General features: G+C 68.9%; 1 protein-coding gene across 4 annotated transcripts; it reads left to right on the forward strand.

Annotated features, from left to right (window-relative positions):
* The first annotated feature begins 115 nt into the window (after positions 1-115).
* SSBP4 (single stranded DNA binding protein 4) lies at positions 116-12,595 on the forward strand. Of its 4 annotated transcripts, XM_049808242.1 has the most exons (18): positions 116-282; positions 1,204-1,276; positions 1,446-1,507; positions 2,650-2,734; positions 7,469-7,558; positions 8,453-8,536; positions 8,700-8,759; positions 8,893-8,962; positions 9,097-9,167; positions 10,261-10,328; positions 10,456-10,501; positions 10,615-10,650; positions 10,757-10,811; positions 10,925-10,995; positions 11,097-11,175; positions 11,447-11,475; positions 12,066-12,167; positions 12,443-12,595. In XM_049808242.1, the coding sequence occupies exons 1-18, from the start codon at positions 227-229 to the stop codon at positions 12,470-12,472; spliced, it is 1,167 nt and encodes a 388-aa protein (XP_049664199.1). In that variant the 5' UTR covers positions 116-226; the 3' UTR covers positions 12,473-12,595. The 4 variants fall into 4 exon arrangements, with proteins under 4 accessions (XP_049664199.1, XP_049664201.1, XP_049664200.1 ...); XM_049808244.1 differs by lacking the exon at positions 12,066-12,167; XM_049808243.1 differs by lacking the exon at positions 8,453-8,536.
* The last annotated feature ends 1,089 nt before the right edge of the window (positions 12,596-13,684 follow it).

A 13,684-nucleotide genomic window follows, 5' to 3' on the forward strand; every position in this document is an offset into this window, starting at 1 on the left:
CCCCGGCCCGGGCGCGGCGGTTTCAAGCTCCCCCCCCCCCCCCCCCCCCCCCTCCCTTCCACCTCCCTCCCAGCGGGCGGGGGCGCGCGTCGCGCGCGCGCGCGCGCGGCCGGCAGCCGCCGGGTCCGGCTCCGGCTCCGGCTCCGGGATGGCGGCGGGGAACCGGGACCGGGACCGGGGTCGTTGACAGCCGGTGCCACCTTTTACCGCCGCCGTTTCCCCCACTATGTACGCCAAGGGCAAGGGTTCCGGTGTGCCCTCGGACGGCCAGGCCCGCGAGAAGTGAGTGGCGGCGGCGGTGAGGGAGGGGGGGGGGGGGGGAGGATGGGGGGGGGGGGGGGGGGGGCGCGGCGGGACCGGGCCGGGGGCGCGGAAGTTTGCCGGGGCGGTCGCCGGGGGAGCGGGGACGGAGAGGAGGGGGGTGGTGGGGGTGGTGGTGGTGATGGGGGGGGGGGGGGAGATCGGGGGGCGGGCGGACCCCCGCGGCCCCGCCCCGCCGGGGCGAACCGGCGGCAGCCGCGGGGCAGCGGGAACCGTCGGGGTTCAGCCCGGCCACCGGGGGCACCGGGAGTCGCGATTCCTTCCCCCCCCCCCCACCTCCGCGCCCCGGGGGGTCGTGCCATCCTCCCCCCCCCCCCCCCCCGGGGTCACCGGTATCCCCGGTTGTGCCCGTCGCCGCCGTGGTCCCGGTACTCGGGGTCACCGCTGTCCCCGGGGCACCTGCCGGAGTTGGGGGGGGGGGGGGGGGGCTGCACCCCCCCACGACGAGCCCGGTGTCAGCCCCGAGGGTCCCGTTTCCCGCTGCCCTGGGGTGGGGGGGGGGGTGATGGAGCACCGGGACCCCCCCCCCCCCCCCCCCCCTTGAAGATCCCCGGTGACACACACGTGTGTGTGTGTCCCCCCCCCCCGTTAATTCTGCACTTTAACGGGGGTTCCATCCTGATCGTGTCGTGTGTCCCCCCCCCCCCCGGTGTCACTCGGGGGTCCCCTCCTGCCTTTTTTTTTTTTTGGGGGGGGGGGGGGGTTTGTCAGGATGGGGGTGTCACCGCGGGGATGCTGGCCCTGCCACGGGGCACCACAGGGGTGGCAGGTCCCTTTGAGGGGGGGGCACACACACACAGACACATCAACCCCCCCCCCGATACCTCCCCCCCGAGACCCCCCCCCTCCGAGACCCCCCCCCCTGAGACCCCATCCCCACAGGCTGGCGCTGTACGTCTACGAGTACCTGCTGCACGTGGGGGCCCAAAAATCAGCCCAGACCTTCCTTTCGGAGGTAAGACAAAGTGGGGGGGGGACACACACACACAGCACACCCCCCCCCCCCCAATTCCACAAGCTCGGAACCCTGCACCCCCCCACATTGTGGCTCCCTGAGCCCATCCCCGGGGTGTCAGGCCTGGTAAAGTGATGTTTGACCCCCCCCCCCCCCCGTCTCTCCACAGATCCGATGGGAGAAGAACATCACTCTGGGCGAGCCCCCCGGCTTCCTGCACTCCTGGTGGTGGTGAGTTTTGGGGGGGGGGAGAAGTAGGAGTGGGGCTGGACCCCCCCCCCCCCAAAAAAACAACCACCCCTTCCTTACAGTGTTAGGCCTGGGAGGCGCCCCCCCCCCCTTTTTTTCCTGGGCTGCCGCCACATCACCTCGTACCCCATAAACCTGCCGCTCTGCTTTTCCCATCAGTGATTTTGGGGCCCCCCCCCCCCCCCCCGGCCTCACATCCCGGCTACGCCCCCCCCCCCCCCCCCCCAGCGACCCCTCCAGATGGATCCAATTTGGCACCAAATGTGGGGCTGGGGGGGGTTTGGTGGGGGGGGTCCCAGCCCAAGGCCGGACCCCCTGCACCCTTGGGGGGGGGATGGGGATGGGGGGGGGGGGGCACCCTGTGGGTTGGCATCATGCCCATGGTGGGGGGGTGGGGGGGTGTCGCGGCCCAGCGGGGTTGTGACAGGGAGGGGGGGGGGGGGCCCTCAGTGGGGCGCAGGATCCGGCCGTGCCGGGCGCCACGGTGCCGCCACCGCCGCATTTAGCCATTTCCAATAAACGATTAGTTGGTGATTTATGGGGGGGGGGGAATGGACAGCAAAGGGAGGGGGGGGGGGGCACAGCGCTTTCCAGGCCCTTAACCCTCCCGCTGCCGGCACCTGGCTACTACACCCCAAATCTGGGGGGGGGGGGGGCACCCACAAACAGTACTGGGGGGGGGGGGGGGGGCAAGTGGGACACGCACCGGCCCCTCCGCCATCCCATACCCACCCCAGCACCCGGGGGGGGGGGGGGGGGCGTGGGTGGTGGGGACCCCCCCCCCCCCCCATCCCGCCCCAGGATGCTACAGCCTGATGTAAAGTCCCAGGAATTTGGGCTCCGGCCGTAGCGACCGTTTCCAGGGAAAACAGCGCCGGAGCTGGGAGGCCCCTGCCGTGGGGGGGGGGACACACACACGCATCCATGGAGCACTGGCCCCCCCCCCCCCCCCCAAACCCCGCCGGCCATCAGTGACACGAGTGTGGCCGGTCTCAGCCGGCGGTGGGGGATGATGCCACGGGGCACAGCAGGCGAGGGCGGTGTAGGGGGACAGGGATGCATTTTGAGGGGGGGGGGTCCTGACCCATTGTGTGTGTATGTGTCCCCCCCACACACTTTTCCAGTGTCTTCTGGGACCTGTACTGTGCCGCTCCCGACCGCCGGGAAACCTGTGAGCACTCCAGCGAGGCCAAAGCCTTCCACGACTACGTGAGTACCGTGGTGCTGGGAGGGGGGGCTCTGTGCCCCCGCTCTCCCCCCCACCCTTCACGCTGTCCCCGTCCCCCCCCCCCCACCGCTGGCAAGACCCCCGTGCCGAGGACGCCGGCGGTCCGGGGGTTAACGCCGGCTCTGCCAGCCACGGCCTCGCCAGCGTGGGTGACCTATTTTGCAGGGCGGCTGGAGGAGGGGGGGGGGGGGGGGGGGTAATCCCTGGGGGCCTGGCTCAGTGCCCCCCCCCCCTACTCCCCAACACCCAGGGACCCCGGCGTGCCCATCCCCCTCCGCCGACCCCACAGGGGACAGAGACCCCCGGATCCCACCCCATCCCACGGCGTGGGCAAAGTAACGGGCTCTCGCTTCCCAAACGGGGGGCACCCCAGCCGGGTTGGGGGCTGTGTGTGTGTGTCCCCCCCCCTCTCACCTAGTGGACCCAGGGGCCACTGCGGTCTCGGGGCTCGGTGGGACACCACCCGTGGGACCCCCACCCTGGCACCGGCAGCTCCCCTCCTTATCGGTGCCAGCCTTTGGCGAGTTAATCATTGGCACAGAGTCAACAGCCCGGCGTGTGCCCGCTCCTGCCGGGGCTGCCGGCAGGGAAAGGGGGGGGCACAGGGGGTGGCAGGAGGGGAACCAGGTCCTGGGATGGTGGGGATCTGCTGGCGGGGGGGGGGCACCGTGCCCTGGGATGGGGGATGATGCCGTCGTTCCAGGGCTGTGGGATGCTGCAGGTTCCACGGTGCTGAGGGATGCGGGATGCTGCGGGATCCACGGTGCCACGCGGTGCAGGATGCCGTGGGATCCGTGGTGCTGAGGGATGCGGGGTGCTGCGGGATCTGCAGTGCCGTGCGGTGCGGGATGCCGTGGGATCCGTGGTGCTGAGGGATGTGGGATGCTGCGGGATCTGTGGTGTCGAGGGATGTGGGATGCCGTGGTGTGCAGGATGCCACGAGATGCAGAAGGCCGTGGGATGCGGGATGCTGTGGCACACGCGGTGCTGTGCCGCCTGGGATATATGGCGCTGGGGGATGCGGGATGCTCCGGGGTACGCGGTGCTGGGGGATGCGGGATGCTGCGGTATCCACGGTACCGCGGGACGCGGGATGCTGCGGGGTCCACGGCGCCGCGGGATGCTGCGGGACGTGCGGTGCCCTGGCGTTCAGGCGTGCCGTGGGATGGAGGAGGCCACGGGGCACGCGTTGCCCCCGATCCTCTTCCGATCCTGCCGGAGCGGGGCCGGAGCTGCTCCCCCTTCCCTCCACACACCCCCCCCCCCCCCCCTCCCCAAACTCCGGCTGCTCAGCACCCCACAGCTTGTTGCGGGGGGGATGGAGTGGGATGACCACGCTACCCTCCGGGACACCCATCACAGCTGCGTGGGCACGCGTGGGCACGCGTGTGCCTGCGCCAACACCGCGGGGGCTGCCGGGGCTGCAGCAGGGACACCCCCCCCCCCTCCCCCCCCCAAACCCCAAACCCCAACACTCCCCCCAACCCTCACCGCCCCCGGCCCCCCGGCACTGCGCAGAGCTGATTTCCATGATGGAATTAATGAGGCTGCTGGTGCGGTGACGCCGGGGACGAGGCGCGGGTCAGGCCGCGTTGCCATGGCAGTGCTGCCTGGCAGGCAGAGCTGGGGCGCTGGGGACCGCTATGGGGGGGTTGAGCCCCCCCCACACACACTCCCACAGCACCCACGCTGCACCCCACGGGATGCCCGCCACAGTCGCGTCCCCATCCCGCTGCCCACCGGTACCCGTGGGGTGAATTAGGGCTCCCCGGTGTGGAGCGGGTGCCCCTCGCTCTCTCATGGGTGCTGTTTGGCCTGGGGTGCGTGGGGACCCCCCCCCCCCATCCATCCATGAGCATCAGGGGGATGGTGACCCCCCCCGTATCACCCTGGGTGGGGGGGGGCTGGCAGGGTCCAGCCTGTGTCTGGCAGCAGCCAGCCCCGCAGCGGGGTCTGGGGTCCCCCTGGGGTGCGGCGGTGTGGGGACCCCCCCCCCAGCTTGTGCTTTGCCCCCCCCCCCCCATGTTCCCCCCCACCCCCCCCACCCTATTTTCTCCCTCCTGACCTTGAGCTTGCAGGAGGAGCCGAAACTCCCCAACCTGTTGCCATGGCAACTCTGCTTTGCATCACTGAGTGATGGGGGGGGGGGGGCCCAATTCAGTCCCTGTCATGGCAGGGAGGGGGGGGGCAGCACTGTCCCCCTTGTAGGGCTGGAGCTGGGGGGCAGCCGTGGCCCCACTCGGGGCTGGGGGGCCAAGCACCATCCCTGCACCATGGGGCAGGGGAGTTGGGGGGGGTCCCCAAAAGGGGACAGGGTCTGCACCCCACTCTGCCTCAGCTCTGTCTCCGGGGGGGGGGGGGGGGACGGACACGGGACAGGGCCTGTGCCCCCCACCCCAAAGGTTTCCCTGCCATCCGTGGGGTGGCTGTGTTGGCCCCGTGGCCGTGGGGTGACCCTGCTGCCATCTCACCCTTCGCCCCTCCCGACACCCCCCCAGGCTGATGGGGGGGGACCCGTCCCCTGTGTCACGCCGGGGTGGACGAGGCTGGGTGGGCACCGTGGTGGTTCCTGTGACGAGCACCACGATGGGCTCCGTGGTGGCTCCATGAAGAGCACCATGATGGGTGCTGTGATGGGACTGTGGTGGGCTCCATGGTGGGCACCATGATGGGTGCTGTGGTGGGATGATGGTGAGCTCCGTGATGGTTCTGTGATGGGCACCGTGATGGGTGCTGTGGTGGGCACCGTGATGGGTGCTGTGGTGGGACCATGGTGGGCTCTATGATGGCTCCATGGTGGGCACCATGATGGGTGCTGTGATGGGACCATGGTGGGCTCCGTGATGGTTCTGTGATGGGCACCGTGACGGGTGCTGTGGTGGGACCATGGTGGGCTCTATGATGGCTCCATGGTGGGCACCATGATGGGTGCTCTGGTGGGACCATGGTAGGCTCTATGATGGTTCTGTGATGGGTGCTGTGATGGGACTGTGGTGGGCTCCATGGTGGGCACCATGATGGGTGCTGTGGTGGGATGATGGTGAGCTCCGTGATGGGTGCTGTGGTGGGCACCGTGATGGGTGCTGTGGTGGGACCATGGTGGGCTCTATGATGGTTCCATGGTGGGCACCATGATGGGTGCTGTGGTGGGACCGTGGTGGGCTCCATGATGGTTCTGTGATGGGTGCTGTGATGGGACTGTGGTGGGCTCCATGGTGGGCACCATGATGGGTGCTGTGATGGGACCGTGGTGGGCTCCGTGATGGTTCTGTGATGGGCGCCATGATGGGTGCTGTGATGGGACCATGGTGAGCTCTGATGGCTCCATGGTGGGCACCGTGGTGGGTTCCACGGTGGGACCACGGTGGTCTCTGTGATGGCTCCCTGACGAGCTCGGTGGTGGGACCGTGGGGGGCTCCGTGCTGGCCACACGAGCCCTCTGCCACCCCCATCACCCCAAACAACCCCGGGGTGTCCCCACGCCTCACCCCGACCCCAGGGCCCAGCCGGGGAGGTGGGGGGGGCCACCGTCCCCTACCGCAATGGTGGCCGAGGGGTTAACGAGGAGGGGTGCTGGGGGTGGTTTCGGGATAAGGGGGGGCTGTGCCTGCCCCCCCCCAGTCCCCCCCAGGCTCTGTTGGTTTTGGCTGCCTGCACAGACTCCCATTGTCTTGCAAATGATCCCTGGGGCTGGGGCGCGCCTGGGGCCGGATCCTGCAGCTGGTAAATGAGACTGGGGGCCCTGGGACCCCCCCCCACCCCAGCCCCTCCAGACCCCAGCAGGCACTGGGCTCCAATCTGGCCACGCCGTGGGGCAGGGACCCTCAGCCGTGTGCCCCCCAGCACCCACTATCACCCGTGTCCCAGGCGTGACCCGTGTACATAGCGTGACCCATGTGCCCACCACGGGACACCCCCCCCCCCCCCCCCGGTGGGGTCTCACCCTCCCCAACCAGCACCCCATCCCCATTTCCACACCAGTAGCACCCACGGGTGCCTCGACCCCATCACCCACCGGTGGGTGATGACTCCCCCCCCCCCCACCTCCAACCACAGCCGGGGCCCCCCTTCTCCCTGCAGGCCTGGCAGCAGGTTTGGGGGGTTGTGGGGGGCCCCCCGGGTGGATGGGGCAGCGCAAGGTTCCCCCCCCCCCCCCCCCTTCTTTCTCCTCCTCCCCTACAAATTGAAACCAGTTGTGGCGGAGGGGCCGAGCCGGAAAGCCGGCACATTCCTTCCCTTAACAGCTCCCCTCGGACTGGGCCGGCAGGCGAGTGGGGCCAGGGCCCCCTGCCCGCGCCCCCCCCCCCCCCCCAGCTCAGCCAGCCCCCCCACAGGGTCCCCCCAGGGCCAGCTGCAGACCCCCTCTTCCACCAAACCCCCCCCCCCAGTTTGGCTGCGTTCTCCCCGCGCTGCCCTCTCGCTCGCGCAGGGCGAGCTTGACGTTACCCGTGTTGGCTCCGGTGGTTTTTTTGGGGGGGGGGGGGGGACAGACACACAGGGTGGCCCTGGGACTGGAGGGCAAATGGGACACACTGGTGGCCCCCAAGCCACAAAGGTCAGCCAGCCCCAATGTGTGTCCCCCCCCCCAGTGCCACAGAGGTACCAGGGATGGGGCCAAATCCGGCATCGCCTGCTCCCCCGTGGGGTGCCGGGATGGTGGGGAGGGGGCTTTGGGGTCCCACCTTCTCCAGCACTGAGCTCTCCTTTCCCCGCAGAGCGCGGCGGCGGCTCCCAGCCCGGTGATGGGGAACCTGCCCCCCGGTGACGGCATGCCGGGGGGGCCCATGCCCCCCGCCTTCTTTCAGGTACCAGCCTGCCCGCACCGTGTCTCGGGGCTCCGTGTGTGTGTGTGTGTGTGTGTGTGTGTGTGTCCCCCACCTCAACGCCTGCGCTGCCTGCGGGGGGGTGGGCAGGGCTGGCCGGGGGCTCGGTGGTCTTGGCGGCGTTGGGGGTGTCATCCTGCTGCGTGCGCTTGCACGTGTGAGCTGCATGTACGTGCGTGCACATACGTCGGCGCGCGGGTAGGTGCACGCGCGTAACACGAGCGCGCGCGTACGTGAGAGCGCGCGTCTCGCACGCGAGCGCGCAGGCGTGGGCCTACGTGCGCGGGCGTGAGCGTCGCGTGCGCGCACGGGGGAGTATCACGCATGCACACGCGTGAGCGTCGCGTGCCGGTGCCCACGGCGCGGGGCGTGAGCGCGCCCGCGTGTCCTCGGGTTGTTCGGCGGGTGCATCTGAGCGCTGTGTGGACGACGCAGGCGCGCGCGCGTGGGCACCGCGTGTGTGTACGAGCACGCGTGTGTGCGCGCGCGTGTGCGTGTGCGAGCACACGCGTGTGAACACGTGTGCATGCCGGGACCCTCGCACACAGTGCTGGGGAACCCGGTTGCGCTCCCCACGTCACGTTGCAGGCGTGTGCGTGCCCTTAGCGTGTGCGTGCCCTTAGCGTGTGCACACGCCTGAGCCCCACGTGTGCGTGCAGCCGGGGGGGGGGGGGGGCTGTTACAGGAGCCAGGGCCCCCCCCCCACCATGCTGTGGCACAGCCAGACCACCTCCCACCCCCCCCCCCAGTGCTGCCCCCTCCCAGCATGGGGCCAGCCCAGTGTCCCCCCACCCCTCACGCCCCCCACCGGGGTGCCCCCCCCCATCTCCCCAGGCCCCCCCCCCAGCCCATAACTGTGTTTTATTTCTCTTGAAGGGACCTGCGGGCTCTCAGCCATCACCCCACGCCCAACCTCCGCCCCACAACCCCGGTGCCCCCATGCTGGGGCCGCACAGCCAGGTAAGGCTGGGTACAGCCCGGCAGCCCCCGGCCACCCCCCCTCCAGTGCCCGCAGGAGTGTCCCAGCCCCACCCCCACCCCCCCCAGGGTGATGCCACAGCCCCCCCCAGCCCCATTTCGCATCCTCTTCCCCCCTACCCCAACCTTGCTCCGTCTCTTGCAGCCCTTCATGTCCCCCCGCTACCCCGGCGGCCCCCGGCCCCCGCTCCGGATGCCGAACCAGGTGAGGTGGTCTGGGACAGGGACACCCCCCCCCCCCCCCCCCCCAACACTGCAGACCCCTCTGGGTGGGGTGGGGGGTCCCACAGCACCCTGACCCACTGTCCTGTGTGTCGTTCCCCCCCGCTTCCCAACAGCCTCCCGTGGGTGTCCCTGGCTCCCAGCCGCTGCTGCCCAACGCCATGGATCCAGCTGTGCGGTCGCAGGGTGAGTTTTTTTGGGGGGGGGGGGGGGGGGTCCCTGTCCCCATGTGTGTGTGTGTCCCCAACCCCACCACCAGGTCGGTGTAGGGGGGATGCTGTGGGGGGTCTCACGCTGTCCCCCCCTCCCGCTTTGCGCAGGGCATCCCGGCATGGGGGGGCCGATGCAGCGCATGAACCCCCCGCGAGGCATGGCCGGCATGGCCCCCCAGGTGAGGGGGGCACGGGGGGGGGACACAGGGACTGGGATGGGGTTGGGGATAGGGATGGGCACACGGATGGGGTTGGGGACAGGGATACAGGGGTAGAGATGGGGTTGGGGACAGGGGGACAGGGATACAGGGATGGGAGCGGGAACAGGGTGATATGGATGAGGATGGGGACAGGGAGACGGGATTGGGGACAGGGAGCGGGAACAGGGTGATATGGATGAGGATGGGGACAGGGAGACGGGATTGGGGACAGGGAGACGGGGATGGGGACAGGGAGATGGGGATGGAGACAAGGATGGGGACAGGGAGACGGGGATGGGGACAGGGAGACGGGGATGGGGACAAGGATGGGGACAGGGAGACGGGGATGGGGACAGGGAGACGGGGATGGGGACAAGGATGGGGACAGGGAGATGGGGATGGGGACAGGGAGATGGGGATGGAGACAAGGATGGGGACAGGGAGACGGGGATGGGGACAGGGAGACGGGGATGGAGACAAGGATGGGGACAGGGAGACGGGGATGGGGACAGGGAGACGGGGATGGGGACAAGGATGGGGACAGGGAGACGGGGATGGGGACAGGGAGACGGGGATGGGGACAAGGATGGGGACAGGGAGACGGGGATGGGGATGGGGACAAGGATGGAGAGAGGGAGACGGGGATGGGGACAGGGAGATGGGGATGGGGACAAGGATGGGGACAGGAACTCGCATAGGGATGGGGCTGGACAAAGGGATGGGGAGGGTGATGGGGTTGGGGATGGGACTGGGGATATAGGGATGGGGATAGGGATGGAACTGTGGACAGAGATAGAGCAATGGGTTTGGGGACAGGGATGGGACTGGGGATATAGGGATGGGGACAGGGAGGGGACTGGGGACGGAGATATAGCAATGGGTTTGGGGACAGGGATGGGACTGGGGATGGGGATATAGGGATGGGGACAGGGATATAAGGATGGGGATGGGTTTGGGGACAGGAATGGGGACAGGGCTACAGATGGGGTTGGGAACAAGGAGATACGGGTGGGGATGGGGACAGGGACAGGGATGTCCCAGCCCCTGCTGATCCCTCCTGCTCTCCCTGCAGACCTACGGCAGCGGGATGCGGCCCCCCCCGAGCTCGCTGGCCGGCCCTGGCATGCCTGCTATGAACATGTAAGGTCCATGCCCCCCCCCCCAATCCCGGAGCTGGGCAGGGGGAGCTGGGTGGCCACGCAGGGGTGGGGGGGGCCCAGAGACCGGCAGGACCCCCCCCCCCTCACCTCTCCCCATTGCCTTCCAGGGGTCCCGGTGGCCGTGGGCCCTGGCCGAACCCCAACGCCAACTCCGTAAGTCGGGGACGGGGTGGGGAATATCTGGGGGGGAGACCACTGGAGCCAGCGGGGTGCTGGCTCTGTGCCCCCCCATGCTGACTCCCCCCATCTTTCCCCCCCCCCCCCAGATCGCCTACTCCTCCTCATCCCCTGGGAACTATGTGGTGAGTATCGGGGTGCACTTGTGGGGGGGCCATACTGCAGGCAAACCCGCTGTGCCCCCCCCCCCCCCTTACCCCCCAACTCACCTCCCTCCTCTCCCCCCACCAGGGCCCTCCCGGGGGTGGTGGCCCCCCCGGCACCCCCATCCTGCCCAGCCCCGGAGGTGAGTGTCTATGGGATGAGGTTTAGGGGTTGGGGAGGAATTTGGGGGTACCAGGCTCACCCCCTCCATGGTGTTCTCCCCCCCCCCCCTCGCTGTTCTGCCCCCCCCCCCAGACTCCACCAACTCCAGTGAGAACATGTACACCATGATGAACCCCATCGGGCCCGCGGGGAACAGGCCAAACGTGAGTGACGGCGATGGGGGGACGAGGTCGGGGGGACATAGGGATGGGGATGGGGGGGTCCCCACATTGCTCACAGCCCCCCCCCCCATCTTCCCTTCCAGTTCCCGATGGGACCCGGACCAGAGGGACCCATGGGTGGCATGAGCGCGATGGAGCCGCATCACATGAACGGATCTTTAGGTGGGTACCCCCACCCCAAAACCACCCCCCCCACCCAGCCAGGGGTGTCGTGTGTGACCCCCCCACCCACCCCCAAGCACCCCCCGGACCGGGGCTGTGGCCGCATCCTGCGGTCCGTGAGCTCCATCTGCGGGCAGGCGGGCTCCGTGCAGGGTGGGGGGGGGGTGGGGATGGGGAGGGGGATGGCAGGGGGTGGGAGCTGGGGGGACACACACACACACACACACACGGTTTGGGGGGGGTCACTAACATGCTGCTGTCGTCCTTGCAGGCTCCGGGGACATGGATGGGCTGCCAAAGGTGAGTGGGGGGACCCTGAAACCCTGGGTGCTGGGACCCCCCCCACCATGCACTGAGACCCCCCCCCCCCTGCACTGCTGGGGCCCCCCGTGCACCGGGACCCCCATGTGCTGGGACCCTATTTATTTGCCCCTCCCCCATGCACTGGGACCCCCCCCCCCAAGTACTGGGACCCCATTTATTGAGCCCCTCTATGCACTGGGACCCCCTCCCACACATACTGGGACCCCATTTATTGAGCCCCCCCCACCATGCACTGGGACCCCCCCCCACGTACTGGGTTCCCATGTCCTAGAACCCCATTTATTGGGCTCCCCCCTGCCCCCCCTTTATGTACTGGGACCCCATTTATTGAGCCCCCCCATGCACTGGGACCCACCTCACCTACTAGGACCCCGTTTATTGAGCCCCCCCCCCCCCATGCACTGGGACCCCCCCCACACATACTGGGACCCCCCCCCTGCCACGTACTGGGATCCCATGTCCTGGGACCCCATTTATTGGGATCCCCAATCCACCAGGACCCCACACCATACCCCCCCCCCCAACTCCACTAACATTTTTCTCCCCCCCCCCCCCCCGCCTCCCAGAGCTCCCCCAGTAACCTGGGGGCCCTGAGCAACCCCCCCGGCACCCCGCGGGACGACGCCGAGCTGAGCAGCAATTTCTTAAACCCCTTCCAAAGCGACAGCGTAAGGGACCCGGTGGGGACCCCCGGGGACCCCCGGGGGGGCAAGCGGCGAGGGCGGGGGGCCCGGGGGGGTCGCGGAAGCCGGGGACGGGGAGGGGGTCGACAGAAAGTCCCAGTGGTGGACCCCCACCCCATGGCAGCGGGGAGTTCGCCTTGGCCGAGCGGCCGGGAGGCGTGAGGTGGGTGGTGTGGGGGGGGGCAGTGGTGTGTGCCCCCCCCCCCCCGGACCCCCCCCTCCCCTCCCAGCTAACCCTCCGGTGTCTCCGCTCTCTCTAGTACTCGCCCAGCATGACAATGAGCGTGTGAGCCCAGCGCCGAGGCCGCCGACAGCCAGACGCCCACACGCACCAGAGAAAAAAAATTAATTAATAATAATTACCACCACCCCCACCCCCCCAGCCCAAAACACTAAACAAACAAACAAACAAAAAGCAGAAAAAAAATAATAATAATAATTAGAAATAAGTCATGCGACTTATTTACTGCCCACCCGCTCCCGGGGCAGGGACCACCCCAGCACTGGGACACACCCCCCCCCCCCCCACCCCAAAATGCTCCCCCAGGGTGGGGGTAGGTGCTGGGGTGGGGGGGGGTCTGGACACCGGGGCAGGCCTGTTGTGGGGGTGTTATGGGTGCCAGCCCCCCCCCCCAAGCATGGGGAAGGGGATTTTTGGGGGGTTTCATGGCACTGTTCCCCTACCCCCCCCCCCCCTTGGCAGGTGGTGCCCCCCCCCCCCTAGCATTTTGGGGGGAGTGGGAGGTTCATGGTGCTGCAGCCCCCGCCCCCCCCCCCCCATGGCATGCTGCCCAGCTGGGGCACATGCACTTAACTGCAATTAGCTGAAATGCTAATGAGCAATGCCCCCCCCCCCCCCCCGGCCCTGTCTGGGAGGGCATGACCCCCTCCCAGTTCTCCCAGTGCCCTCCCTGCTGGGCATCCCCCCCCCCCCCCCCAAACCCATGGCGGGGGGGGGGACCCATAGCCAAACCCCAGCCCTGCCAAAACCCAGGGCGGGGGGGGGGGGGGGCCATACCGCCAGCACAGCCCCCCCACCACTGCAGACACCCCCCCCCCCCAAGCCAGGGGCACCCCAGGCTGTGCTGGGGGGGCAGGGGAAGGGGGGGGCCAAGCCATACACCCCCCCATGGAGCACCCGGCCCCCTCAAGCGCTCTATAGGGCAGGCCCCAGTGCAGAGAGCAGCCCCCCCCCCCCGGCAGCAAGCCAGCCCCGGGGGGGGGTCCCTGGCCCCCAGCCCCGTCTGTGTGCTCAGCCAGCACTGTGATCCCCGGCCCCCCCCCCCCCGAGCGCCAGACCGGGGCCCCCCCGCCCCCCCTTCCCCCAGGGACCACTTGTAAAACTTTAATATGAAGGAATTTTTTTTTGTGTGTTTTTTTCTGATTTTTTTTTTCCTCTTTTATAACAGAAAAGACCTCAAACCCTTCCCCTGCTGTCCCCCCCCCCCCCACCAAACTGCCACCGTGCACCCAGGCCCCCTCCCCTGTACAGCCCCATGCCA

This window comes from Accipiter gentilis, chromosome 8 (assembly GCF_929443795.1).
Source record: "Accipiter gentilis chromosome 8, bAccGen1.1, whole genome shotgun sequence".
NCBI classification, from domain to species: domain Eukaryota; kingdom Metazoa; phylum Chordata; class Aves; order Accipitriformes; family Accipitridae; genus Astur; species Astur gentilis.

Bases quoted from the DNA above. Each gene is read 5' to 3' on its own strand.
- SSBP4 (XM_049808242.1), top strand. From the start codon at position 227: ATGTACGCCAAGGGCAAGGGTTCCGGTGTGCCCTCGGACGGCCAGGCC. The intron at 11,476-12,065 runs GTGAGTGGGGGG...CCCGCCTCCCAG, and splicing joins ACATGGATGGGCTGCCAAAG to AGCTCCCCCAGTAACCTGGG. The intron at 12,168-12,442 runs GTAAGGGACCCG...CGCTCTCTCTAG, and splicing joins ACCCCTTCCAAAGCGACAGC to TACTCGCCCAGCATGACAAT.